Source organism: Melospiza melodia, chromosome 28 (assembly GCF_035770615.1).
Source record: "Melospiza melodia melodia isolate bMelMel2 chromosome 28, bMelMel2.pri, whole genome shotgun sequence".
Taxonomy (NCBI): Eukaryota; Metazoa; Chordata; class Aves; order Passeriformes; family Passerellidae; genus Melospiza; species Melospiza melodia.
Window position 1 is genome coordinate 6,802,613 of NC_086221.1, and position 25,072 is coordinate 6,827,684.

The following is a 25,072-nucleotide window of genomic DNA, read 5'->3' on the forward strand; positions in this document are numbered from 1 at the left end:
CAGCCATTTTTAAACCCTTTTATTTTATTTTTTGGGAATTTTTTTTTGCAAGAAACGTGGGGTCAGCTGGGTTGTCTGTGGTAAATATTTCATGGGAAGCTGATCCAGCCTCCCTGCCCAGATGGCTCCAGCTCTGGAGCTGGGATTAGGGGGGACAGGCAGATGTTGCCTCAGCACAAGGGGTTAAACTGGGATTAGATGGGCTGGGATGGGGCTGGGGGGCAGAGAATCCTGGGAGAGGGAGAAGGAGAAGGAGAAGGAGAAGGAGAAGGAGAAGGAGAAGGAGAAGGAGAAGGAGAAGGAGAGAAGGAGAAGGAGAGAAGGAGAAGGAATGAAGGAGAAGGAGAAGGAGAAGGAGAAGGAGAAGGAGAAGGAGGAAAGGAGAAGGAGAAGGAGAAGGAGAGAAGGAGAAGGAATGAAGGAGAAGGAGAAGGAGAAGGAGAAGGAGAAGGAGAAGGAGAAGGAGAAGGAGAAGGAGAAGGAGAAGGAGAAGGAGAAGGAGGAGAAGACGACGACGACAGCGCACACCAAGATTCCTCCATCTTGCCTCCTAGACCCCCATTCTAAAAACCCCAAAATTCTCCTTTTTCACCCTGTGACAAATTCACCACCATTCTACTCAAACCCCTGTGGCATGTGACTCCTCACACAGAGCTGGGAATTGTTCCCAAGGGCTAAAATCAAAGGCACAGGTGGTTTTGACTCCATTCCAAGGTCTCTGAGCCCCTTGCCAGGGCATTGAGTCAGCCAGGAACGGGCTGCGTTCCCACAGCCCGGCAGAGCCGGGGTTATTTGGGGAACAGGACGGGCAGAAACTGAGCTGGAGCTGTTTCACAACACCCGAGAGAGCTCGGGGTTTGTTCACAGAGCAGGGAAAACGAGGAGCGGGGAAAGATGAGAGAGATGGGCGGGATGGACAATGGGAGAGGGCAGCAGGGCATGGAATCATCAGGGGGAAATTTCCGGGCGCTCCTCGAACATCCCCGGGGACAGGAGGGGGACAGAGGGGCCTGGAGGAGCCGAAGGGGGGCGGCTGCAGGATTTCGTAAGGCGGTGAGTCAGAGCTGGCGTTTCTGGGAAGCAGGGAGGGAGGGAGGGAGGCAGGAACCGCCCCCGGGAGGGCAGCGCTGGGAGCCGGGAAGCGGCGCTGCTGCCGGGGCTGTGGAGAGCAGGGCAGTGGAGACCCAGGGGAAGGTGGAGCTGGGGTTTGAGCTTGAAAATGGAGACATTTATAGTTATAGTTATTTCTATTTATATTTATACTCATATTTCTGTGTGTATTTCTATTTCTATGTATATTTCTATTTCTAGTTATAATGATATTTCTATTTATTTATCCATATTTATGGGTATAGGTATAGTTGTATTTATTGATACTACTTATATCAATATATACTTATATTTATACTAATATTTCTATGTGTCTTTCTATGTGTATTTCTATGTATATTTCTATGTGTGTTTCTATTTCTATGTATATTTCTATTTCTAGTTATAATGATATTTCTATTTATTTATCCATATTTATGGGTATAGGTATAGTTGTATTTATTGATACTACTTATATCAATATATACTTATATTTATACTAATATTTCTATGTGTCTTTCTATGTGTATTTCTATGTATATTTCTATGTGTGTTTCTATTTCTATGTATATTTCTATTTCTAGTTATAATGATATTTCTATTTATTTATCCATATTTATGGGTATAGGTATAGTTGTATTTATTGATACTACTTATATCAATATATACTTATATTTATACTAATATTTCTATGTGTCTTTCTATGTGTATTTCTATGTATATTTCTATGTGTGTTTCTATTTCTATGTATATTTCTATTTCTAGTTATAATTATATTTCTATTTATTTATCCGTATTTATGCGTATAGGTATAGTTGTATTTATTGATACTGCTTATATCAAGATATACTTATATTTATACTAATATCTCTATGTGTATTTCTATGTGTATATTTATATTTATATTTATATTTATATTTATATTTATATTTATATTTATATTTATATTTATATTTATATTTATATTTATCCATATTTATGGGTATAGGTATAGTTGTATTTATTGATACTACTTATATCAATATATTATATTTATAATTTATTTATATAAATTATTATCATATATAAATTATTTATAATTTATATATTATATACTTATATCAATACTTATACTAATATTTCTATGTGTATTTCTATGTATATTTCTATGTGTATTTCTATGTGTATTTCTATTTCTATTTCTATTTCTATTTATATTTATATTTATATTTATATTTATCCATATTTATGGGTATAGGTATAGTTGTGTTTGTTGATACTATTTATATCAATATAGACTTATATTTATACTAATACTTCTCTGTGTATTTCTATTTGTATCTATATTTCTATTTCTATTTCTATTTATATTTATTTCTACTTATATTTATACTAATATTTCTATGTCTGTTTCTATGTATATTTTTATGTATACTTCTATTTCTATGTATATTTCTATTTCTATCAATATCTACATCTATATCCCCATCTATATCTATATTTATGGGTATAGGTATTGATGTGCTTATCTATACCATTTATGTTTATGTTTATTTCTACTTATATTTATACTAATTTTCTATGTTTATTTCTATTTATATTTTTATGTATACTTCTATTTCTATGTGTATTTCGATGTGTATTTCGATGTGTATTTCGATGTGTATTTCTATGTGTATATTTCTATGTGTATATTTCTATGTGTATATTTCTATGTGTATATTTCTATTTCTATTTCTATTTCTATTTATATTTATATTTATATTTATACTTATATTTATATTTATATTTATATTTATATTTATATTTATATTTATATTTATATTTATATTTATCCACTGAGCTGGTGGGACTCAGAGAGAGAGGAGCTTTCCTGCCTGTCCCAAACAGGAAGAATGGCCTTTGGTGGAATGGGATGAACTTTAAGGTCCCTTCTAACCCAGCCCACTCCGAGATTCCGTGATTCCATGTCTCCCACAGGCTTTAAAACCCTGGAGAAACAAACTCTGCCTTTATCCTGTTTTTTGGGGTTTTTTTACCTATCAAAGTGCTCTATTTCTATTAAAAAATGCTTAAAAAATTCCTCTTCGCCTCAGATACGGATTTGTGACAAAGAGGAACAACAACTCAGCTTTCAGGCTTGCAGCCGCTTTTCTTCTCCGAATGTTGCCGGAAAATCTCTAAAAAACTCCTGGAAAATCCCTCCACCACGGCTGGGAAGAAGAGCAGGCAACATTGACACCTGCTGTCGGGAATTTTAACAGCCACGCACTCCAGGATTCCCTGAGAGAGCCATGAAAACGCGCAAAAAAAAAAAAAAACAGAGTTACAACAGAGAGGATTGCTCTGAGAAAGCTTTATTTAATCATGATTATTGCACACAATGAAAATCCGAGGGATGGATTGGCCGGGAAAGGGTTGGCAATCACTGGGGCCAGTTGCAGCAGGAGCAGGCGGGGTCGAAGACCAGCCCCTGCTCGCAGCTCTGCACGAAGGTCTGGCCGTTCAGGCAGTTGTAGAAGTTCCTCTTGTTGTTGGGGTCTGCGTAGATCCCGTTGGGTTTCCCGGCACAGAATCCAGAACCACCGGAGCCGCCGGAGCCGCCGGAGCCGCCAGAGGTGGTGGTGGGAGCCTCAGTGATGGGAGGAAGGGGCTCGGAGGGGGGAACGCAGTCTGGAATGCAAGAATTCAACCAGGAATTGGGTTATTCTAACGTTCCTGGTGTTTCATCCCACACCTACATAGGAAGCTCCTCCATAAAGAGCTGCTCCTTTTGCTGGTGGTGTTGGGAGACTCAAATGGGAGGAGGGGGAACAGAGTCTGGAATTTAGGCAGGAAAGGGTTGGAAGTGTTTGATTCCTCCCCATCCTTCATGGGAAGGTTGGGAGTCTCCGTGAAGGAGCTGCTCCTGTTGCTGATGGTGGGAACCTCAGTGATGTGAGGAAGGGGCTCAGAGGGGGGAACGCAGTCTGGAATGCAAGAATTCAACCAGGAAAAGGGTTATTTTAACATTCCTGGTGTTTCATCCCTCTCACACCTCCTTAGGAGGGTTGGGGGTCTCCATCAAGGAGCTGCTCCTGTTGCTGGTGGTGGTGTTGGGAGACTCAAATGGGAGGAGGGGGGACACAGTCTGGAATTTCGGCAGGAAAGAGTTGGAAGTGTTTGATTCCACCCCATCCTTCATAGGAATTTTGGGAGTCTCCATGAAGGAGCTGCTCCTGCTGTGGGTGGTGGTGGGAGCCTCAGTGATGGGAGGAAGGGGCTCAGAGGGGGGAACGCAGTCTGGAATGCGAGAATTCAACAAGGAAAAGGTTTATTTGAATGTTCCTGGTGTTTCATCCCTCCCACACCTCCATAAGAAGTCCTTCCATGAAGGAGCTGCTCCTGTTGCTGGTGGTGGGAGCCTCAAATGGGAGGAGGGGGAACAGAGTCTGGAATTTAGGCAGGAAGGGGTTGGAAGTGTTTGATTCCACCCCATCCTTCATAGGAATTTTGGGAGTCCCCATGAAGGAGCTGCTCCACGAGGAGCAGGTTTGTTTTAACGTTCCTGGTGTTTCATCCCTCCCACACCTCCATAGGAAGGTTGGGGGTCTCCATGAAGGAGCTGCTCCTGCTGCTGGTGGTGGGGCCCTCAGTGATGGGAGGAAGGGGCTCAAATGGGGAACACAATCTGGAATTTGGGTGGGAAAAGGGTTGAAAATGTTTCATCCCTCCCGCACCCCTGTAGGAATTTCGGGAATCTCCACCAAGGAGCTGCTCCTGCTCTCTGGAGCCACTCACCGCTGCTCTGCAGCCCCAGGCCCTTCTTCAGGCTGGAGATCAGGGGGTATTTGCCTTCCTTGCAGAAATCCCCAGTGAAGTCATCCATGTCCAGGGCCCACACCATGGCTCCTCCAAAATTGTTCTTCTTCAGCCAGTCCACCTGTGGGGAGGAAAGTCCTGGTGAGCGCCAGGAATTGATCCCACAGGAGAATCCAGCCCCATCCCAGCACTGCCCCCAAGACCTTGAGGCCGAAGCTCTTGACGTTGTCGTAGCCGACCCATTCGCTGCCCTTGTAGGCGTAGGGGACATCCTGGGGTTCATCCCAAGCCTGGGTGGCTCCAGAGCTCAGGAGAGAGCAGATCTAAGGAGAAGGAAGCAGGAATGTTATCCACAAAAAGGGAAAAGCCCAGGCCCTGGCCTTGCCTTGGCTTCATCCTCTGGTTTTGTGCTGCCTCCCCATTCCCTGAGTGCACAACTCCCTCCTGGTGATTCCATGGAGAGCTCTGTGCCTGAGCCGTGCAGAGAACTCCATGGGAGCTTCCTGATCAATTCCTTCAAATGAAACCTCCATGGGAGCCTCCTGATCAATTCCTTCAAATGGGAGCTTCCTGATCAATTCCTACAAATGAAACCTCCATGGGAACCTCCTGATCAGTTCCTTCAAATGAAACCTCCATGGGAGCCTCCTGATCAATTCCTTCAAATGAAAACTCCACAGGAGCTTCCTGATCAGTTCCCTCAAATGGAAACTCCATGGGAGCTTCCTGACCAGTTCCTTCAAATGAAACCTCCATGGGAGCCTCCTGATCAATTCCTTCAAATGAAAACTCCACGGGAGCTTCCTGACCAATTCCTTCAAATGATTTGAGCGAGGAATGTGATGGAACATCCCTACCTCGTAGTAAGCCAGAGTTCCAGCCTCCCTGGTGTAGGGTCCAGCGGGGCCAGGGCCGGATGCTGGAGCTCCAACGGAGGTGTCAGATGGGTTCTGCAGGGTGAAGCTCTTTCCATAGGTTGGGAATCCCACCAGGAGCTTCTCAGCTGGGGCACCATTGCTCTTCCAATAATTCATGGCGTATTCCTGCAAGAAACCATTCCCTCTCGGATCTTTGCTAGGATTTGAAGGATGAATTCCTCGAAATCTCACCCAGGATCTGGGAGCTGTGGGTGTCCCAAAGAAGCACTCACAACGTTGAAGTATTTGTAGTCGCCGCTGTCGGCAGGGCCGGCGAACAGGGGGCTGTTCTCTCCGGTGTTCCTCTCCCAGGAGCCGTGGAAGTCGTAGGTCATGACGTGGATGTAATCCAGGTACCTGCAGGGAGAGGGGCTCTGTCCTCACCCGAGGGCCTGCAGCTGCCGTCACCCCACCCTCAGGGGCTCTTTCACCTCATCACTCTCAGGAAATCCCTCAAATCCCACCAGGGACCCCAGGTTTGTCACTCACTTGCCAATCTCAGCGATCTCGTAGCCAGCCTGGATGGTGGAGAGTCCAGCAGCCACAGCAGCAGTGACCATGAGCCGCGGCCTGTTGCTCTGCTTGGCTTCCTGCTCGAAGGCTGCCACCATTTCCTGAGGGACCCAAGGCACAGCGATCACCTGGGGGCTCTCAGGGCTGAGGCTTTGCAGCCGCCCAGGGCTCAGGGGCAGAGCTGTGGCCAGCAGGGTCTGGAGCCAAGCCCACCTTAACCAGGACGGTGAAGAGAGACTTGTCCTGGGCAGGGCTGCCCCTGGAGCCGGGGTATTCCCAGTCCAGGTCCAGCCCGTCAAACTGATACTGGCGCAGGAATTTGATGACGGAGTTGATGAAGGTCTGGCGGTTTTGGGGCGTGGAGACCATGGTGGAGAACCTGGGCAAGCAGAGCAGGAGAGAGGTGGGGTTCCCATGGAGCCCCTTCCCCTTCTCATTTTGTTCCTATGCTGCCATTTAGGGCTGGAAATGGTTTGAACTCACTTGGCTGTGCCGAAATTCCACCCTCCAATGGCCAGCAGGGTCTTCAGGTCTTTGTTCCTGAAAGGGAAGAGGCAGGAACCTGAGTTATTGCATGTCATAAAATCGTAGAATGGATGTCCACAGCACCCCTGAGCTGCTAGCCCCATGCTCAGAGGATGGGGCTGTCCCCATGTCCTGGCTTGGCTGTGTCTCTGTCCCTCTTCACTCAGCATCCTTGTCACCAAAAAGGACAGGGAGGGAGCAGAGAAGGGCACAGAAGGGCACAGGAGGGAGCAGAGCCCTGCTGGGGCTCCCAGCACTCACTGGTTCTTGAGGCCATTGAAGGACTTGTAGAGGGTCTCGTCGTTCCACTCGTAGGTGGTGATCTCGTTGTTGTTCATGCCGGCGAAGGCGTAGATCAGGTGGTTGCACAGGCAAGGGTCGACATTTTCAGGGGTGAACTTGCCCAGGCCAGGCCTGTACTGGGCCCAGTTGGTGAAGTAACAGGTCAGCACATAGGCAGTGCCTGCGGGGAGACAGCGGCCGTGGAGGGGCTGCAGAGCCTGGGCACGGCATCCCTCACTCATTCCAGACTGCAGGGCAAGACCTGTTCTGTTGCATCTGGATGGCAGCAGGCTTTTGTCAAGTGGGCAGTTTTCCTTATCTCTCCCACAATCACTTCTCACTATGGACGGACATCTGCTGATAACAGCTCTTGATTGATAAGAGCTACACTGCCTGACTGATAAGAACTACAGCATCCCACTGGGAGCTGCTCTGCCCATAAAGAGGAGCCAAGCATTGCTACCCAAATATAATCTGGAGATTCTGGAACACCAGCACAGCTTCTCCACTGAATTTAGCAGAGGAGCAGCAGCTGCCTCTTCTTCCACTGGTTCTGACCCTGTCGGTGTTGCTCTAGTGCACCGCACTATTTATATTATCCTTTTATTTCCTTCCCTGTAAAAGAACTGTTATTTCCTCTCCCATATTTTTTACCTGACAGCCCCTTAATTTAAAACTTATAGTAAATTAGAGGGGTGGGGAGGGTTCACATTCCCCATTTCAGGCGAGGCTCCTGCCTTCCTCAGGGCACCTACCGAGCTGGGCGTTCAGCAGCAGGGCCAGACCTGCAGGGCACAAGGAAACAACAACACACGGTCACTGCTGCGCCTGGGCAGTGCAAACCCTGCAGCAAGGCTCTGCTCACAAGCTCAGGCACAACAGTTTCACTCAAGTTTCTCCATGCACTTCATTTCTCCGATGATTTCAGGTAAAAGCACCAAAAAGAACCCAAACAGATGCCAAAGGAATCATTGGGGTTTTAGGTTTATGTCTAAAAGCACATCTCAATTGCAGCCTGCAATGAACTCTGTCAATGCTCAGGCAGAAGAGTTTTGCTAACATTTCACCAAGCACTTCATTTCTCCAGTGATTCCATGAAAAAGCATAGAAAAGAACCCACACAGATGCCAAAGGAATCATTTGGATTTCAGGTTTATATCTAAAAGCACATTTCCATTGCAGCCTGCAGTGAGCTCTGTCCGTGCTCAAAGCAGAGCAGATCCCCAGCCCCAGCAGCGCTAAAGAAGAGAAATTTCCCTCCCCAAAGGAAACTGAGAAATCTCTGACAGAAAAGAGAGAGAGCAGCGTTTTCATCCCTCCAGCCCCCGGGCAGGCAGCAGAGCAGCAGCGCCAGAGCCCCCAGCCCTGCTCAGGAGGGCACCGAGCTCCAGCCCAGCAGCACTCACCGGTGAGCAGAGTGAGCTTGGCCATCCTGGACCAGACTGACGTGCTCGGGCTCTCTCCCTCTTTTATACCCTGCTCCTCTCTGCTGCCAGCGTGGGACCGCAGCGATGGACAAACATTACGCAACTTGGCAGGGAGCGGTGTCACCAAAGCTGTCACCAGCACAATGGGCCCGGGCTCTCCAGCTGCAGGGGTCACTGCCTGGGGCTGTGCCACGTCCTGGAGCTGCGAGGGCAGATAAAGAGCGGGATTAGATTGTGGGGTTGTTCAAATGTTGTTCCAACAGCAGCTCTGTGTCCCCCGATGGCTGCAGGGGTGACCTTGTGCTGTCCCTGAGCCCTTCCCAGGGGCTGGCACTGCCCAAGCCCAGCCTGGGTGTCCCTGGTGGCAGCGGCCCCAGGCAGGGCTGAGCGGGGCTCTGCCTCCAGCCCGGGCCCTGCTGGGGGCTCTGAGCTCACCTGGGCTGTGGGACAGAGGGACCCTGGGGCTCTGAGCTCACCTGGGCTGTGGGACAGAGGGACCCTGGGGCTCTGAGCTCACCTGGGCTGTGGGACAGAGGGACCCTGGGGCTCTGAGCTCACCTGGGCTGTGGGACAGAGGGACCCTGGGGCTCTGAGCTCACCTGGGCTGTGCGACAGAGGGACCCTGGGGCTCTGAGCTCACCTGGGCTGTGCGACAGAGGGACCCTGGGGCTCTGAGCTCACCTGGGCTGTGGGACAGAGGGACCCTGGGGCTCTGAGCTCACCTGGGCTGTGCGACAGAGGGACCCTGGGGCTCTGAGCTCACCTGGGCTGTGCGACAGAGGGACCCTGGGGCTCTGAGCTCACCTGGGCTGTGGGACAGAGGGACCCTGGGGCTCTGAGCTCACCTGGGCTCTCCTCTGGCAAACACAGGAAGGTTCTTTATTTCTTGGAGGTTAAACTCCACAAGGCACTCTCCGCAGTATGAACCCAGTTAATTTTCCTCTCAAATTTGTCCCCACCTTTTCCCGCTCATCTCTTTCCCAAACTGAGACACCCCTGTGTTGCTGAGCATTCCCATTTTTCCCTAAGTGAAGCTCCATCAGCTGAATGCCTCAAAATATCCTTTCCACATTTGATCTTCTATCCAGATGGAGACTCCAAGCTCCCCGCCTATGTGAGGAGCCTGGGGATTGGATTTCTTCCCTTTTCCCAACTCAGGAATGGGGACACGGCTGTGTCCCTGCACTGGAAGGTTTAATTCCCTGTGGGGTGACATGAAGGTGGCTTTCCAGGAGGTCATCCAGCCTTGGATGACTGGAAACCTGGAAAACAATCTGGTATCAGATGCTGGCTGATCTGCAGATTAAAATGTGCCAACCTGAGCCTTGGAATTTGGTGCAGGCACGGGGTGGGACACAGCTGATAACAGGACAACATCCTCAAGGAGTATTTTTCCAATGTTTTTCTTGGTTGATAAAGACAAATTCAGCTGGGATAGGTCTGGAAAATCCTACCCTCAGTGACCTCTGGAGCATTTTCAGCTCTGTTATCCAGGGAAGGTGTTTGGGTATAGACACGAGAGCATTTGGGGCAGGATCAAGGACACTGATTTGTTTTCATGTGGGGGTAACAAATCAGGAGTTTTCCTTCAGGACTGATCCTGCCCTTCTCCTGTTCTAACAAAGGTGTTTTGCTGTGGGTTCCCTAGGAGTGCTGGGAAGTGACGAAGGGCACAAGGATTGGTCCTTGCTGAAAAAATTCCAATTAGAAAGAGCAGACAGGGACCTTCCGACTATTCCAGTGTTGGGTTGCAGAGAGATTTCACCACTCTGGTTTTTCCAGCTGCATCTTCCCGGTAAAAGTCTCATCCTGCCCATTCCATTGGCTGCTGGGAACACCAACACTGGAATTACCAAAACAGAGGTGTGGCACAAGGCTTGCTGCAAACAAAGTGAATCAGAATCAGCTTCTGCTGCGTTGTCCTCCCACTTGTTCTTGTGACCATGGGTGTCAGGAGATTAGGGAAAGAAGATGACAAAAACAACGCTTCTTACAGAAGAATTTTGCTTTATCAGGTGGAGAATGACTCAGTAAAAACCAATGTGGTTTTTCTTTAGTGATGGGACTCCTCATGTCTGCTTCCAGAGGAGACCCCACCTCACCTGGGTGGGCAAGACACAGCTCAGATCACCAAGGTCCCTCTGTCCGACAGAGGGAAAAGGGAAGAAATCCAATCCCCAGTCTCCTCACACGGGGGGGAGCTTGGAGTCTCCATTGGGACAGAAGATCAAATGTGGAAAGGATATTTTGAGGCATTCAGCTGATGGAGCTTCACTTAGGGAAAAATGGGAATGCTCAGCAACACGGGGGTGTCTCAGTTTGGGAAAGAGATGAGCAGGAAAAGGAGGGGACAAATTTGAGAGGAAAATTAACTGGGTTCATACTCCGGAGAGTGCCTTGTGGAGTTTAACCTCCAAGAAATAAAGAACCTTCCTGTATTTGCCAGAGGAGAGCCCAGGTGAGTTGAGAGCCCCAGGGTCCCTCTGTCGCACAGCCCAGGTGAGCGCAGAGCCCCAGGGTCCCTCTGTCCCACAGCCCAGGTGAGCTCAGAGCCCCAGGGTCCCTCTGTCCCACAGCCCAGGTGAGCTCAGAGCCCCAGGGTCCCTCTGTCCCACAGCCCAGGTGAGCTCAGAGCCCCAGGGTCCCTCTGTCCCACAGCCCAGGTGAGCTCAGAGCCCCCAGCAGTGCCCGGGCTGGAGGCAGAGCCCCGCTCAGCCCTGCCTGGGGCCGCTGCCACCAGGGACACCCAGGCTGGGCTTGGGCAGTGCCAGCCCCTGGGAAGGGCTCAGGGACAGCACAAGGTCACCCCTGCAGCCATCGGGGGACACAGAGCTGCTGTTGGAACAACATTTGAACAACCCCACAATCTAATCCCGCTCTTTATCTGCCCTCGCAGCTCCAGGACGTGGCACAGCCCCAGGCAGTGACCCCTGCAGCTGGAGAGCCCGGGCCCATTGTGCTGGTGACAGCTTTGGTGACACTGCTCCCTGCCAAGTTGCGTAATGTTTGTCCATCGCTGCGGTCCCACGCTGGCAGCAGAGAGGAGCAGGGTATAAAAGAGGGAGAGAGCCCGAGCACGTCAGTCTGGTCCAGGATGGCCAAGCTCACTCTGCTCACCGGTGAGTGCTGCTGGGCTGCAGCTCGGTGCCCTCCTGAGCAGGGCTGGGGGCTCTGGCACTGCTGCTCTGCTGCCTGCCAGGGGCTGGAGGGATGAAAACGCTGCTCTCTCTCTTTTCTGTCAGAGATTTCTCAATTTCCTTTGGGGAGGGAAATTTCTCTTCTTTAGCGCTGCTGGGGTTGGGGATCTGCTCTGCTTTGGGCATGGACAGAGCTCACTGCAGGCTGCAATGGAAATGTGCTTTTAGATATAAACCTGAAATCCAAATGATTCCTTTGGCATCTGTGTGGGTTCTTTTCTATGATTTTCATGGAATCACTGGAGAAATGAAGTGCCTGGAGAAATTTTAGTGAAACTCCAAACAGAAACTCTTCTGCCTGAGCATGGACAGAGTTCATTGCAGGCTGCAATTGAGATGTGCTTTTAGACATAAACCTAAAACCCCAATGATTCCTTTGGCATCTGTTTGCGTTCTTTTTGGTGCTTTTACCTGAAATCATCGGAGAAATGAAGTGCATGGAGAAACTTGAGCGAAACTGTTGTGCCTGAGCTTGTGAGCAGAGCCTTGCTGCAGGGTTTGCACTGCCCAGGCGCAGCAGTGACCGTGTGTTGTTGTTTCCTTGTGCCCTGCAGGTCTGGCCCTGCTGCTGAACGCCCAGCTCGGTAGGTGCCCTGAGGAAGGCAGGAGCCTCGCCTGAAATGGGGAATGTGAACCCTCCCCACCCCTCTAATTTACTATAAATTTTAAATTAAGGGGCTGTCAGGTAAAAAATATGGGAGAGGAAATAACAGTTCTTTTACAGGGAAGGAAATAAAAGGATGATGTAAATAGTGCGGTGCACTAGAACAACACCGACAGGGTCAGAACCAGTGGAAGAAGAGGCAGCTGCTGCTCCTCTGATAAATTCAGTGGAGAAGCTGTGCTGGTGTTCCAGAATCTCCAGATTATATTTGGGTAGCAATGCTTGGCTCCTCTTTATGGGCAGAGCAGCTCCCAGTGGGATGCTGTAGTTCTTATCAGTCAGGGAGTGTAGCTCTTATCAATCAATAGCTGTTATCAGCAGATGTCCCTCCATAGTGAGAAGTGGTTGTGGGAGAGATAAGGAAAACTGCCCGCTTGCCAAAAGCCAGCTGCCATCCAGATGCAACAGAACAGGTCTTGCCCTGCAGTCTGGCACAGGAGCTGTGCCCACAGTGGGGATGCCGTGCCCAGGGCCGGACCATGCCAGGCTCTGCAGCCCCTCCATGGCCGCTGTCTCCCCACAGGCACTGCCTATGTGCTGACCTGTTACTTCACCAACTGGGCCCAGTACAGGCCTGGGGAGGGGAGGTACACCCCCGAGAACATCGACCCCAACCTGTGCAACCACCTGATCTACGCCTTCGCCGGCATGAACAACAACGAGATCACCACCTACGAGTGGAACGACGAGACCCTCTACAAGTCCTTCAATGGCCTCAAGAACCAGTGAGTGCTGGGAGCCCCAGCAGGGCTCTGCTCCCTCCTGAGCCCTTCTCTGCCCTTCTCTGATCCCTCCTGTGCCCTTCTCTGCCCTTCTCTGCTCCCTCCTGTGCCCTTCTCTGCCCTTCTCTGATCCCTCCCGTGCCCTCCTGTGCCCTTCTCTGCTCCCTCCTGTGCCCTTCTCTGCCCTTCTCTGCTCCCTCCCGTGCCCTCCTGTGCCCTTCTCTGCTCCCTCCCTGTCCTTTTTGGTGACAAGGATGCTGAGTGAAGAGGGACAGAGACACGGCCAAGGCAGGACATGGGGACAGCCCCATCCTCTGAGCATGGGGGCAGTGGCTCTTGGCCTTTCCCACCAAAGTGACCCAGGGTGCACTGACCAAACCCTTGGGGTCACTCCAGTTCCTGTCCCTTTCTTGCAGGAACCGCAACCTGAAGACCCTGCTGGCCATCGGAGGGTGGAATTTCGGCACACAGAAGTGAGTCCAACCAGCTCTTTCCAATTATGACTCCTGGGAGAGGGAGGGAAAGCAGGAAGAGGTTGGATTCCAACCCCACCTCTCTCCTGCTCTGCTTGCCCAGGTTCTCCACCATGGTCTCCACGCCCCAGAACCGCCAGACCTTCATCAACTCCGTGGTCAGGTTCCTGCGCCAGTACGGGTTCGACGGGCTGGACCTGGACTGGGAATACCCCGGCTCCAGGGGCAGCCCTGCCCAGGACAAGTCTCTCTTCACCGTCCTTGTTAAGGTGGGCTTGGCTCCAGGCCCTGCTGGCCACAGCTCTGCCCCTGAGCCCTGGGCAGAGGCTGCAAAGCCTCAGCCCTGAGAGCCCCCAGGTGATCGCTGTGCCTTGGGTCCCTCAGGAAATGGTGGCAGCCTTCGAGCAGGAAGCCAAGCAGAGCAACAGGCCCCGGCTCATGGTCACTGCTGCTGTGGCTGGAGGACTTTCCACCATCCAGGCTGGCTACGAGATTGCTGAGCTGGGCAAGTGAGTGACAAACCTGGGGTCCCTTGTGGTCCTGGGGTGGGTTCCCTGGGTGGGAAATAACAGTTCTTTAATAGCGAAGGAAATAAAAGGATAAAATAAACAATGCAGTAAACTAAAACAACACTGACAGAGTCAGAACTCAACCTGACACCCTGTGGACAGGCAGTGAAAGCCCCTGAGGGTTTCCCAAGTTCAGGGGCTGTGGGGTGATGGCAGCCCCAGCTCCGGGCCCTCAGGTGAGGACAGAGCCCTGCTCCCCACAGGTACCTGGATTACATCCACGTCATGACCTACGACTTCCACGGGCCCTGGGACGGCTCCACGGGCGAGAACAGCCCCCTGTTCAGCAGCGGCAGCACCCTCAGTGTTGTGAGTGCCTTTGGGGCCTCCGGCCCGGGGCTCCCCGTGCCACAGCACAGCCTGAACCCTGCTGCCTTTTCCAGGAATACGCCATGAACTACTGGAAGAACAACGGCGCCCCAGCCCAGAAGCTGCTGGTGGGATTCCCAACCTATGGAAAGAGCTTCACTCTGCAGAACCCATCCAACACGGCCATCGGCGCTCCCAGCTCCGGGCCTGGCCCTGCAGGGCCCTACACCGGGGAGGCCGGGCTCCTGGCTTACTACGAGGTGTGTGAGGGACTCATCGCGGCCCGCAAGGGCAGCCCTGACGCTGCTGGCAATTCCAGCACGAAATTCCTAACCTGGCTCATGTTCTCACTGCTCTTTGTCACACATCTGCACCTTCCTGAGCACCCAGGTTTGGGTTCCAACCTGGCTGACATTCCCACTGTTCTTTCTCCCAGATCTGCACCTTCCTGAGCTCTGGAGCCACCCAGGTTTGGGATGCGCCTGAGGATGTCCCCTACGCCTACAAGGCCAACGAATGGGTCGGCTACGACAACGAGAAGAGCTTTGGCCTCAAGGTCTGGGGGCAGTGCTGGGATGGGGCTGGATTCTCCTGTGGGATCAATTCCTGGCGCTCACTGGGATTTTCCTCCCCACAGGTGGACTGGCTGAAGAAGAACAACTTTGGAGGGGCCATGGTGTGGACCATCGACCTGGATGACTTCACTGGCAACTTCTGCCACCAGGGCAAATACCCCCTGATCTCCACGCTGAAGAGGGGCCTGGGGCTGTGAGCGTGCTGTGAGTGACGGGGAGGGACATGGGACACGGGCTGTGTGCCCCAAAGGACACAGAGGGGTGGGCAAGGGGGCATTGCAAACATCGTCCCTTCCCCAGTGTGAAAAACGATACCCGCTTCCAAAAAAGTTTTATTAAATTTTGCTTCCGAAAAAGGTTTATTAAAATATTAAATATTACCATGTTTATATATTAAATATTATTAATATTATATTTATTAAATTATTAAATTTTAGTTCCAAATAAAGGTTTATTAAAACTTTATCAAAAATATAACAGAAGACTGAATAGAGAAAATTTAAAGGATTTTTTCCATGGCATGTGCTGGTTTACACAATGGAGGTTTTGCCTTTTAACCCTTTAGCCCTTCCCAAAGTTTTGTCTATTGACTCCTTCTTCCCTATCCAGTGGTGGAGTTTCACTTCCTTAATTCTTAATTGGAAATCAGCTGTTGCCGTAGTAACAACCCCACCCTCCCAAATGTCCCAACAGGCCACCCCATAATAACAACACAAGGAGAGGATAAAACATAACTATAAATCTATAAAACTTCTCCTAAGAGATATACATGATATTTAATTTAATTGATATTTAATTTAATTGTGAGAGTCAGCCATGGCATTACTCATGTGTCACACCAAGGAAAATTCTGCTTTCTTTTCACAGCACAGTCCTCACGTCCCTGCAGCTGCTGGAGGTGCAGGAGGAGCTGCAGTGACAGATCCTGATCCCAATCCTGATCCCGATCCAGCCCAAAGATCCCTCTGATCCCATTGCACACAATGACAATGATTCAATAAACCTTCACCCAAAACCAACAACTTCCTGGTTCCACTCGTTTCTTCTTTTGTGTTTTTTCACTTCCTGATTCTCTCAGGATGTTGGTGTGAAAAACAGGTTCAGTCTCCAGTGGAAATGTAAACAGTTTAGTGAAGGATAGTGGGAGACGAGGACCATGGAGCAAAGGTGTGAAAAACACATTCACTCTCCTGTGGAAAAGTTTAAAAGGAAAATAAAGGACAATAAGGCACAAGGACCATAGAGCAAAGTGTGAAACAGTGAAAAACACCTGTGAAAAACCGTGAAAATGTAAAAAGTTTAATAAAGGACAACAGGAGAGCAAAGGTGTGAAAAACACTTTCACTCTCCTGTGAAAATTAAGAAGTTCAATAAAGGACAATGGGAAACAAGGACAAACATTGTTGGGTCAGCCAAGAGCACCCTGTTATCCTCGGGGATTCTCCTTAAATACCTCTTAGTTAAATCATTCTGTTGAATATTCATAGTTTCTTATGCATATCAATAAACTAATTTACATATTCAGGAGCTATTTTACATGGCCCCTCCTTGCTCTGCCTTTTTAGAGCCTGTGTTTCCTGGCTGTGCTTTTGGGATGTTATCCCATCCGAGCAGGCATTTTAACACAAAATTCATTATTCACTATTTCACTGCCATGTCCAAGCTTAACTAACAACAGAAATAAAAACCATATTTTTATAACAAAGTTACTTTAACACCACACATATAAAATCCATTTTAATATTAGCAAAAAGCCAATATTATGTATCTATAACACATAGTTATGTATTTCACTACTAAGTTTAAGTAACAACAGAAATGAAACCTGTATTTTTATAACAAAGTTACTTTAAAATCATACATATGAAATCCACTTCAATGTTAGCAAGAAGCCAATATTATATGTATCTATAACACATATCAGCCATTTCACTACTAAGTTTAATTAACAACACAAATGAAAACTATCTTTTTATAACAAAGTTACTTTAGTATCACACATATAGAATCCATTTTAATTTTTGCTAAGTGCCAATATTATGTATCTATAACACATAGCATCTATTTCACTACTATGCCCAAGCTTAATTAACAACACAAATGAAAACTATATTTTTACAACAAAGTTACTTTAACACCACACATATAGAATCCATTTTAATATTAGCAAAAAGCCAATATTATGTATCTATAACGCATAGTTATGTATTTCACTACTAAGTTTAAGTAACAACAGAAATGAAAAGGTACTTTAAAATCATACATATGAAATCCACTTCAATGTCAGCAAGAAGCCAATATTACAATATGTATCTATAACACATATCAGCCATTTCACTACTAAGTTTAATTAACAACACAAAGGAAAACTATCTTTTTATAACAAAGTTACTTTAGTATCACACATATAGAATCCATTTAAACATTAGCGAAAAGCCAATATTATGTATCTATAACACATACTTATAGCATCTCTTTCACTACTATGTCTAAGTTGAAGTAACAACAGAAATGAAACCTATATTTTTATAACAAAGTCACTTTAACACCACACATATAAAATCCATTTTAATACCTGCAAAAAGCCACTATTCCAATGTGCATCTCGGGCAGGTTTTGGCTTCCCTCCCAGCCGGCATTTCTCGCTGCCGCTCCCTGGCAGTGCCAGGGGAACGGGGGCAGGAGCCGCTGTCACACCGCCAGCGCTGTGACCTCACAAGGCAGAGCTGCTCCCGGAGCCAGCCCGGCCGTTCCCGAGGGAAATGCCCAATCCCGGCTTTTCCCCGGCCCCCTGATGCCCAACCCCGGCTTTTCCCCGGCCCCCTGATGCCCAACCCCGGCTTTTCCCCGGCCCCCTGATGCCCAATCCCCGCTTTTCCCCGGCTCCCTGGTGCCCATAACACCCGCAGCTGTGCCAGGCCGGGATGGCAGCAAGGCAGGAGCCCAGAGGTGAGAGCTGGCCCAGGTAGGGGCACCTGGAGGGGCTGACATTGCTTCTCCTTCATCCCCCATCCATCCCACCGTCAGCTGCTCCAGCGGCTTCTCAGATCCCAGTTCCCTGCTCAGAATGGGATGGGGAAAATCCGCCCTGTTCAGGAAAATCAATCCACAAACATCAGAGGTTTGTGGCCAAAAGAAGAAAAATCCGCCCCTGTCAGGAAAATTAATCCACAAACATCAGAGGTTTGTGGCCAAAAGAAGAGAAATCCGCCCTGTTCAGGAAAATTAATCCACAAACATCAGAGGTTTGCGGCCAAAAGAAGAGAAATCCGCCCCTGTCAGGAAAATTAATCCACAAACATCAGAGGTTTGTGGCCAAAACGGAGACAGAGGAGTTCTTTTGCTTTATTCCAATAAAAGGAGAGGCCATGGGGTGTTCACCTGGGGTCTCCAACTTTTGGAGGATGCAGCCTCCTTTATATCCCAATTTTCCTCTCTCTTTCCCCATTTCTGAGGTACCTGAGAGGTTCAGACTTCCCAAAGATTCCCCTCTAATGTACAACCCTCCCTTTTCATTTTTAATTTAGGGTTTTCTCCCATTGCTTATTTCAACTTTCAATATCCAATTTAATTTATCAGCAAACCTACAGCTTATTTATAAAGGTAAATATCTTTTTTTCCCATTCATCAAGAATGGGAATGGGTTGAATCCAATCCATGGTTGGGTTTCCATCCATGGGAATCCTTCCCATCATTTCTTTTCTCTCTCAGTGCTGGTTTTTACCTACCAGCAGACCCACAGTTTGTTTGGAAAGACAAATTGCTTTTGAAAAATAAATCTGTTTGAAAAGACAAATCCCTCATTCCTCTCAGCCCCTCGTGGCTTTGAGGAAGGGTCTGAGAGGAACGAGGCAGAGGGAAGGGCAGACCCCTCTTAACTATCCATGGCAAAGACAAATCTGTCGTTCTTTGTGGAAAACAAATCAATTTTCTTGTGAAAAACAAATCTGTTTGGGAAAACAAATCTGTCACTGCTTGGGAAAAACAAATCCATTTTCCTGTGAAAAACAAATCGTTTTGGAAAGACAAGTCCCCCATTCCCCTCAGCCCCTCGTGGCTTTGAGGCAAAGAGCAAATCCCTCCCAAATACCCCAGGGCAGGGGGATTAAGGCAGAAGGCAGCTCATGGTTACCTTTTTTTCTCTTTTTTTTCCTCTTTTCTTTATTTTTTTCTCGTTTCTCCGGCGTTTCCCTGTGCCTGTCCCCTCAGCTATGTCCAAGCTCATCTCCTTTGGGACCACTCAGGACCGGAAAATGTTCCCCTCCAGCTTTGCCCCGGACAGGCTGGGCATCGAGGTGCTGGGCGTGAGGGGCAGCCCCTTGCTGGGGCCGGGCTCCTACCTGGGGCCAGAGGTGAGCTCCTCCCGCCTTCTGGGGTTTTTAGACAAGTTACGGGGTCCCTCCTGCCCCGAAAACCTGCTGGGAGATGCCCCACATCCTCCTGGAGAAAAGGAATTTTCTCCTTTCCCACCCGATCCTTGATGTTCTGGAATAGTCAGAAATTAAGGGGATAATTAAAGGAACAAAATAAGGAAATAATTAGGAATGGTCAGAAATTAAGGGAATCATTAGGAATAGGTTTATTAGGAGTAGTACCATGAAATCCTCCCTGAAAACCTGCTGGGAGATGTCCCAAATCCTCCTGGGAAAAGGAATTGTCTCCTTTGCTTCAGGCTCTGCGGTAGTGAGAAATTGAGGGGAATTATTAGGAACAACATTTGCTGCTCAGAGAATTCTGCCGCTGCAGGACGTCCCACATATCCTCCTGGAAAAAGGAATTGTCTCCTTTCCTGACCAGTCCTTGAGGATCTGGAATAGTCAGAAATTAAGGGAATTATAAGGAGTAAGTTTAATAGGAAAAGTGTCTGCTTTTCATGCTGCACTCCTGCCCTGAAAACCCACTGCAGGATGGAAAAAGGAATGATCTCCTTTCCCAACCGGTCCTTGAGGATCTGGAATAGTGAGAAATTAGGGGAACAAAATAAGGAAATAATTAGAAATAGTCAGAAATCAATGGAATAATTAGGAATAAGTTTAATTGGAATAGTACCATGAAATCCTCCCAGAAAACCTGCTGGAACATGTCCCAGATCCTCCTGGAGAAAAGGAATTTTCTCCTTTCCCACCTGATCCTTGATGTTCTGGAATGGCCAGAAATTAAGGGAATAATTAAAGGAACAAAATAAGGAAATAGTTAGGAATGGTCAGAAATTAAGGGAGTCATTAGGAATAAGTTTATTAGGAATAGTACCATGCAGTCCTCCCTGCAAATCCACTGCAAGTTGTCCAAATCCTCCTGGAAAAAGGAAATTTTCTCCTTTCCCAGCCAATCCTTGACGTTCAGAATAGTCAGAAATTAAGGGAGTAATTAAGGGAATAAAAATAAGGAAATAATTAGGAATGATCAGAAATTAAGGGAATAATAATGGGAACAGTATCATGCACTCCTGCCCTGCAAACCCACTGCAGGATGGAAAAAGGAAATTTTCCTGGAAAAAGGAATTACCTCCTTTCCTAACCAATCCTCGAGGCTCTGGAATAGACAGAAATTAAAGGAATAATTAGGAATAACCCTATTAGGGATAACTTTTGCTGCTCAGCTGACTCTGCCCTGCAAAGGATGGGTTTTGAATAATGCCAAATGAATTATTTTTGGGTCTCAAATTGCAGAACAACGTCCTGCAATCGTCCTGGAGCACCCGGCCCATGAGCGCCCTGGGCTACGTGATGGGAGCCAGGACGGCCCCGAGATTCCAGCAGAGGGCTCAGGTGAAGGAAAAGTGCCAAAAAGAGGGGAAAAGCGGGAAAAAAAGAGGAAAAACGGCCAAATAAGAGGGGGAAAGCAGCAGGAAAAACCCAGGGAAAAAGCAGAAAAAAATACAGGGGAAAAGCAGAAAAAAACCAGGGGAAAAGTGGCTGAAAAGAGGGGGAAAGCGCCCAAAATAAGAGGGGAAAAGCAGGAAAAAAAATTAGGGGAAAAGCAGCCAAACAGCAGCCAAAAAGAGGGGGAAAGTAGCCAAAAAAAAAAAAAAAAAAAGGAGGGAAAAGCAGCCAAAAAGAGGAGGAAAAGCAGGAAAAAAAAGGGGGGAAAAGCAGCCAAAATATTCCCCAGCCTGGCTGTGCCATGCCCTGGGTGCTGCCACAGGAATGTGGAATTTCGGGTGGGAATGTGGTGGAATTTTTGGGCGGGAATATTGAACTTTGGGTAGAAATATTGGAATTTTGGGTGGGAATGTTGGAATTTTGGGTGGGAATGTTGGAATTTTGGGTGGGAATTTTGGTGGAATTTTGGTGGCAAGTGGAACTTCAGGGGGGAATGTGGAATTTTGGGTGTGAATCTGCAATTTTGGGCAGGAAAGTGGGATTTTTATGGGCATGTGGAATTTTGGATGGCAATGTGCAATTTTGGGGGTGAATGTAGAATTTTAGGTGGGAATGAGGTGGAATTCCGGGAGGAATGAGGTGGAATTTTGGGTGGCAATGAGGTGGAATTTTAGGTGGGAATGAGGTGGAATTTGGGGAGGGAATGAGATGGAATTTCAGGAGGGAATGAGATTGAATTTGGGGTGGCAATGAGGTGGAATTTTGGGAGGGAATGAGATGGAATTTTGGGAGGGAATTTCGGTGGAATTCTGGGAGGGAATGAGGTGGAATTCCGGGAGTAAATGTGGTGGAATTTTGGATGGGAGTGAGGTGGAATTTTGGATGGGAATGAGGTGGAATTTTGGGCAAGAATGAGGTGGAATTTTGGATGGGAGTGAGGTTGAATTTTGGGAGGGAATTTCGGTGGAATTTCGGGAGGGAATGAGGTGGAATTTTGGATGGGAATGAGGTGGAATTTTGGGAGGCAATGTGCAATTTTGGGAGGGAATGAGATGGAATTTCGGGAGGGAATGAGATGGAATTTTGGGAGGGAATGAGGTGGAATTTTGGATGGGAGTGAGGTGGAATTTTGGGAGGGAATGAGATGGAATTTCGGGAGGAAATGAGGTGGAATTTTAGATGGGAATGCGGTGGAATTTTAGGTGGCAATGTGCAATTTTGGGTGCCAATGTGATGCAATTTTGGGTGGGAATGAGGTTGAATTTTGGAGGTGAACTCTCCCTGAACTCCCCTGGTTTTTGGCCTCTTTTCCCCTGGTTTTTGGCCGATTTTCCCCGGTTTTGGCCGCTTTCCCAGACCGTGACCCCCGGCCCCGCCGCCTACGGGCCCTTCCCGGCCGAGCCCCGCCCGGCCCGGCCCGGCCCGGCCCCGGTCCCGTTCAGCTCCAGCAGCCCCCGGTTCCCCACCCGCCTGCAGGACCGGGACCGCTACCCCGGGTAAGGAAAACCCTTTGTAAAATAGAAAATAAAATAAAATAAAATAAAATAAAATAAAATAAAATAAAATAAAATAAAATAAAATAAAATAAAATAAAATAAAATAAAATAAAATAAAATAAAATAAAATAACATTGGTTAACATTGGAATATTTAGGTTAATATTGGAATTTTTTTTTGTTAACATTGGGACATTTTTGATAATACCGGCACATTTTGATTAACACTGGAATATTCTGGTTAATATCGGAATATTTAGGTTAATATTGGGACATTTTGGATAACACTGGGATATTTTGGATTACACTGGGATATTTTATGTAACATTTTGGTTAACATTGAATCATTGTAATTAACATTGGAATATTTAGCTTAACATTGGAATATTGAGGTTAATATTGGAAATTTTTTTTGTTAACATTGGGACATTTTTGATAATACCGGGACATTTTGATTAACACTGGAATATTCTGGTTAATATTGGAATATTTAGGTTCATATTGGGACATTTTGGATAACACCGGGACATTTTGGATTACACTGGGATATCTTGGATTACACTGGGATATTTTATTTAACATTTTGGTTAACATTGGAACATTGTGATTAACGTTAGAATATTTAGGTTAACATTGGAATATTTAGGTTAATATTGGGACATTTTGGATAACACTGGGACATTTTGGATTACATTGGGATATTTTATTTAATATTTTGGTTAGCATTGGAACATTGTGATTAACATTAGAATATTTAGGTTAACATTGGAATATTTAGGTTGATATTAGAATTTTTTTTGTTAACATTGGGACATTTTACACTGGGATATTTTATTTAATATTTAGGTTAATATTGGGACATTTTGGATAACACTGGGATATTTTGGATTACACTGGGATATTTTATTTAATATTTTGGTTAATATTGGGACATTTTGGATAACACTGGGATATTTTGGATTACACTGAGATATTTTATTTAATATTTTGGTTAACATTGGAACATTGTGATTAACATTAGAATATTTTGGTTAACACTGGAATATTTAGGCTAATATTGGAACTTTTTTTTGTTAACACTGGGACATTTTTGATAATACCGGGACATTTTGATTAACACTGGAATATTCTTGTTAATATTGGAATATTTAGGTTAATATTGGAATATTTAGGTTAATATTGGAACATTTTGGATAACACTGGGATATTTTGATTTACATTGGGATATTTTATTTAATATTTTGGTTAACATTGGAACATTGTTTATTGGAACACTGATTAACACTGGAATATTTAGTTTAACACTGGAATATTTTGGATATTAGAATATTTTGGATATTAGAATATTTTGCTCAACGCCGGGACACTTTGGGCCGACGCCGGGACATTTTCATTCAACCAAACCAGCCCGAAAATGCAGATAAAATGCATTTAAATCAACAAACAAACAATTGCTGCTCCCCAGGCCTGGCACCTACGACATCCGGGAGCCTCAAACCAAAAAGGTCTCGTGGCCCTCCCGGTTTGGGGCTCCCAACTGGGCAGCGCTGCCCCAGCCGGTGCAGAGGATGATGAAGATGCAGGTGCAGAAGGTGAGGAAGGCTCAGAGACAGGAAATTCCCTTTTTCCCTCCATATTTTCACTTTTTTTGTTGTCCTTTCCTGCTCCTGAGACAGGAAATTCCCTTTTTTTCTTCATATTTTCACTGGTTTGTTTTCGTTTCCTGCTCCTGAGACAGGAAATTCCCTTTGTACTTCATAATTTTCTCTATTTTATACTCCTTTCCTACCCCAGTACTTCTGAGAGAGGAAATTTCCTTTTAATTTCCCATTTTCGCTGTTTTGTTGTCCTTTCCTGCTCCTGAGACAGAAAATTTCCTTTTTATTCCCCATTTCCTCCACCTTTTTCTATCCTTCCCTACCTCAAAGCTTCTGAGACAAAAATTCACTTTCAATTCCCATTTTCCACAATTTTATTGTTTTTTCCTATTTCCTGAGAGAGAAAATTTCCTTTTTTCCTTCACATTTCCACAATTTTTTTGGTTATTTTGCCCTGCCCAGAGCACAAAACACAAAGTGATTTTTCTCTCAATCAATCCCAGTTTGCAAAACCCCCCAAAAATCCACTTTTACACAGAATTTTCTCCAATTTCCACCCCCCAAAATGAGCAAAGTGGGGCCTCCGCTGCCTCGTGGGGCTAAACTGGTACAAAAATCTCATTTAAATCCCAATTTTGGGTCTCACCCTTTCATTTCCTGGCACATTTTCGTCGTTTTTAATGGAAAATTTGGGTTTTTTTTAGATGACTGTGGATAAAAATTTCCAGAAAAACCAGGGCAGGGAGGCGTACCTGAAGCTGCACCACGGCTGAGGAAAAAATATCTTTATTTGGAGACATCACTGCAGCTCCAGGCTGAATAAACCAAATATTTTAAATGGTTTTTAATGTTTTTAATGCTTTTTAATGTTTTTAATTTGCTCTGCTCATGTCAATCCTCTCAGCCCCATTCCAGCCCATTGGGAAGAAATTGAAATCCAGAATTTGTTTTGAAATCGATTGAAGGTGGTTTAAAATATTTTGATGTGTTTGTAAATGTGTTGGAGATATTTTTAAAAATTTATGGTCGTGAGCTGAAAATAAAAATATATAAAAATATCTAAATATATAAAATCAATTTTAAAGTAAAATAATAATATGTAAAAATATATAAAT

The 25,072-nt window shown here is 46.7% G+C and overlaps 3 protein-coding genes across 3 annotated transcripts; 2 read left to right on the forward strand and 1 right to left on the reverse strand.

The window, feature by feature from the left end:
* Positions 1-3,409: 3,409 nt before the first annotated feature.
* CHIA (chitinase acidic) lies at positions 3,410-8,684 on the reverse strand. Its single transcript, XM_063177817.1, has 11 exons — positions 8,513-8,684; positions 7,862-7,891; positions 7,086-7,287; positions 6,783-6,839; positions 6,513-6,678; positions 6,276-6,400; positions 6,020-6,143; positions 5,727-5,912; positions 5,073-5,192; positions 4,849-4,990; positions 3,410-3,741 (listed from the first exon to the last, which is right to left on the reverse strand). Exons 1-11 carry the CDS (start codon positions 8,535-8,537, stop codon positions 3,494-3,496), a joined length of 1,425 nt encoding a protein of 474 aa, XP_063033887.1. The 5' UTR covers positions 8,538-8,684; the 3' UTR covers positions 3,410-3,493.
* Positions 8,685-11,555: 2,871 nt separating this feature from the next.
* On the forward strand, positions 11,556-16,064 carry LOC134430244 (acidic mammalian chitinase-like). The gene is made up of 11 exons (XM_063177813.1): positions 11,556-11,652; positions 12,285-12,314; positions 12,918-13,119; positions 13,533-13,589; positions 13,693-13,858; positions 13,974-14,098; positions 14,362-14,467; positions 14,542-14,727; positions 14,904-15,023; positions 15,105-15,246; positions 15,910-16,064. The coding sequence occupies exons 1-10, from the start codon at positions 11,628-11,630 to the stop codon at positions 15,237-15,239; spliced, it is 1,152 nt and encodes a 383-aa protein (XP_063033883.1). The 5' UTR covers positions 11,556-11,627; the 3' UTR covers positions 15,240-15,246; positions 15,910-16,064.
* A 1,848-nt stretch (positions 16,065-17,912) lies between these two features.
* CIMAP3 (ciliary microtubule associated protein 3) lies at positions 17,913-24,730 on the forward strand. The gene is made up of 6 exons (XM_063177732.1): positions 17,913-17,991; positions 19,252-19,394; positions 20,712-20,821; positions 22,301-22,360; positions 23,825-23,951; positions 24,662-24,730. The coding sequence occupies exons 1-6, from the start codon at positions 17,967-17,969 to the stop codon at positions 24,728-24,730; spliced, it is 534 nt and encodes a 177-aa protein (XP_063033802.1). The 5' UTR covers positions 17,913-17,966.
* Positions 24,731-25,072: the final 342 nt, after the last annotated feature.

What these genes read in the sequence shown, in the direction of transcription:
- CHIA (XM_063177817.1), bottom strand. Translation starts at nt 8,537, where the DNA reads ATGGCCAAGCTCACTCTGCTCACCG. An exon ending in TCTTCACCGTCCTGGTTAAG is followed by an intron (nt 6,401 to 6,512) that starts GTGGGCTTGGCT and finishes TGGGTCCCTCAG; the next exon opens with GAAATGGTGGCAGCCTTCGA. An exon ending in GAGATCGCTGAGATTGGCAA is followed by an intron (nt 6,144 to 6,275) that starts GTGAGTGACAAA and finishes CTCTCCCTGCAG; the next exon opens with GTACCTGGATTACATCCACG.
- LOC134430244 (XM_063177813.1), top strand. Translation starts at nt 11,628, where the DNA reads ATGGCCAAGCTCACTCTGCTCACCG. An exon ending in TTCAATGGCCTCAAGAACCA is followed by an intron (nt 13,120 to 13,532) that starts GTGAGTGCTGGG and finishes CCTTTCTTGCAG; the next exon opens with GAACCGCAACCTGAAGACCC. An exon ending in TCTTCACCGTCCTTGTTAAG is followed by an intron (nt 13,859 to 13,973) that starts GTGGGCTTGGCT and finishes TGGGTCCCTCAG; the next exon opens with GAAATGGTGGCAGCCTTCGA.
- CIMAP3 (XM_063177732.1), top strand. Translation starts at nt 17,967, where the DNA reads ATGGCAGCAAGGCAGGAGCCCAGAG. An exon ending in GCTCCTACCTGGGGCCAGAG is followed by an intron (nt 19,395 to 20,711) that starts GTGAGCTCCTCC and finishes CTCAAATTGCAG; the next exon opens with AACAACGTCCTGCAATCGTC. An exon ending in GACCGGGACCGCTACCCCGG is followed by an intron (nt 22,361 to 23,824) that starts GTAAGGAAAACC and finishes GCTGCTCCCCAG; the next exon opens with GCCTGGCACCTACGACATCC.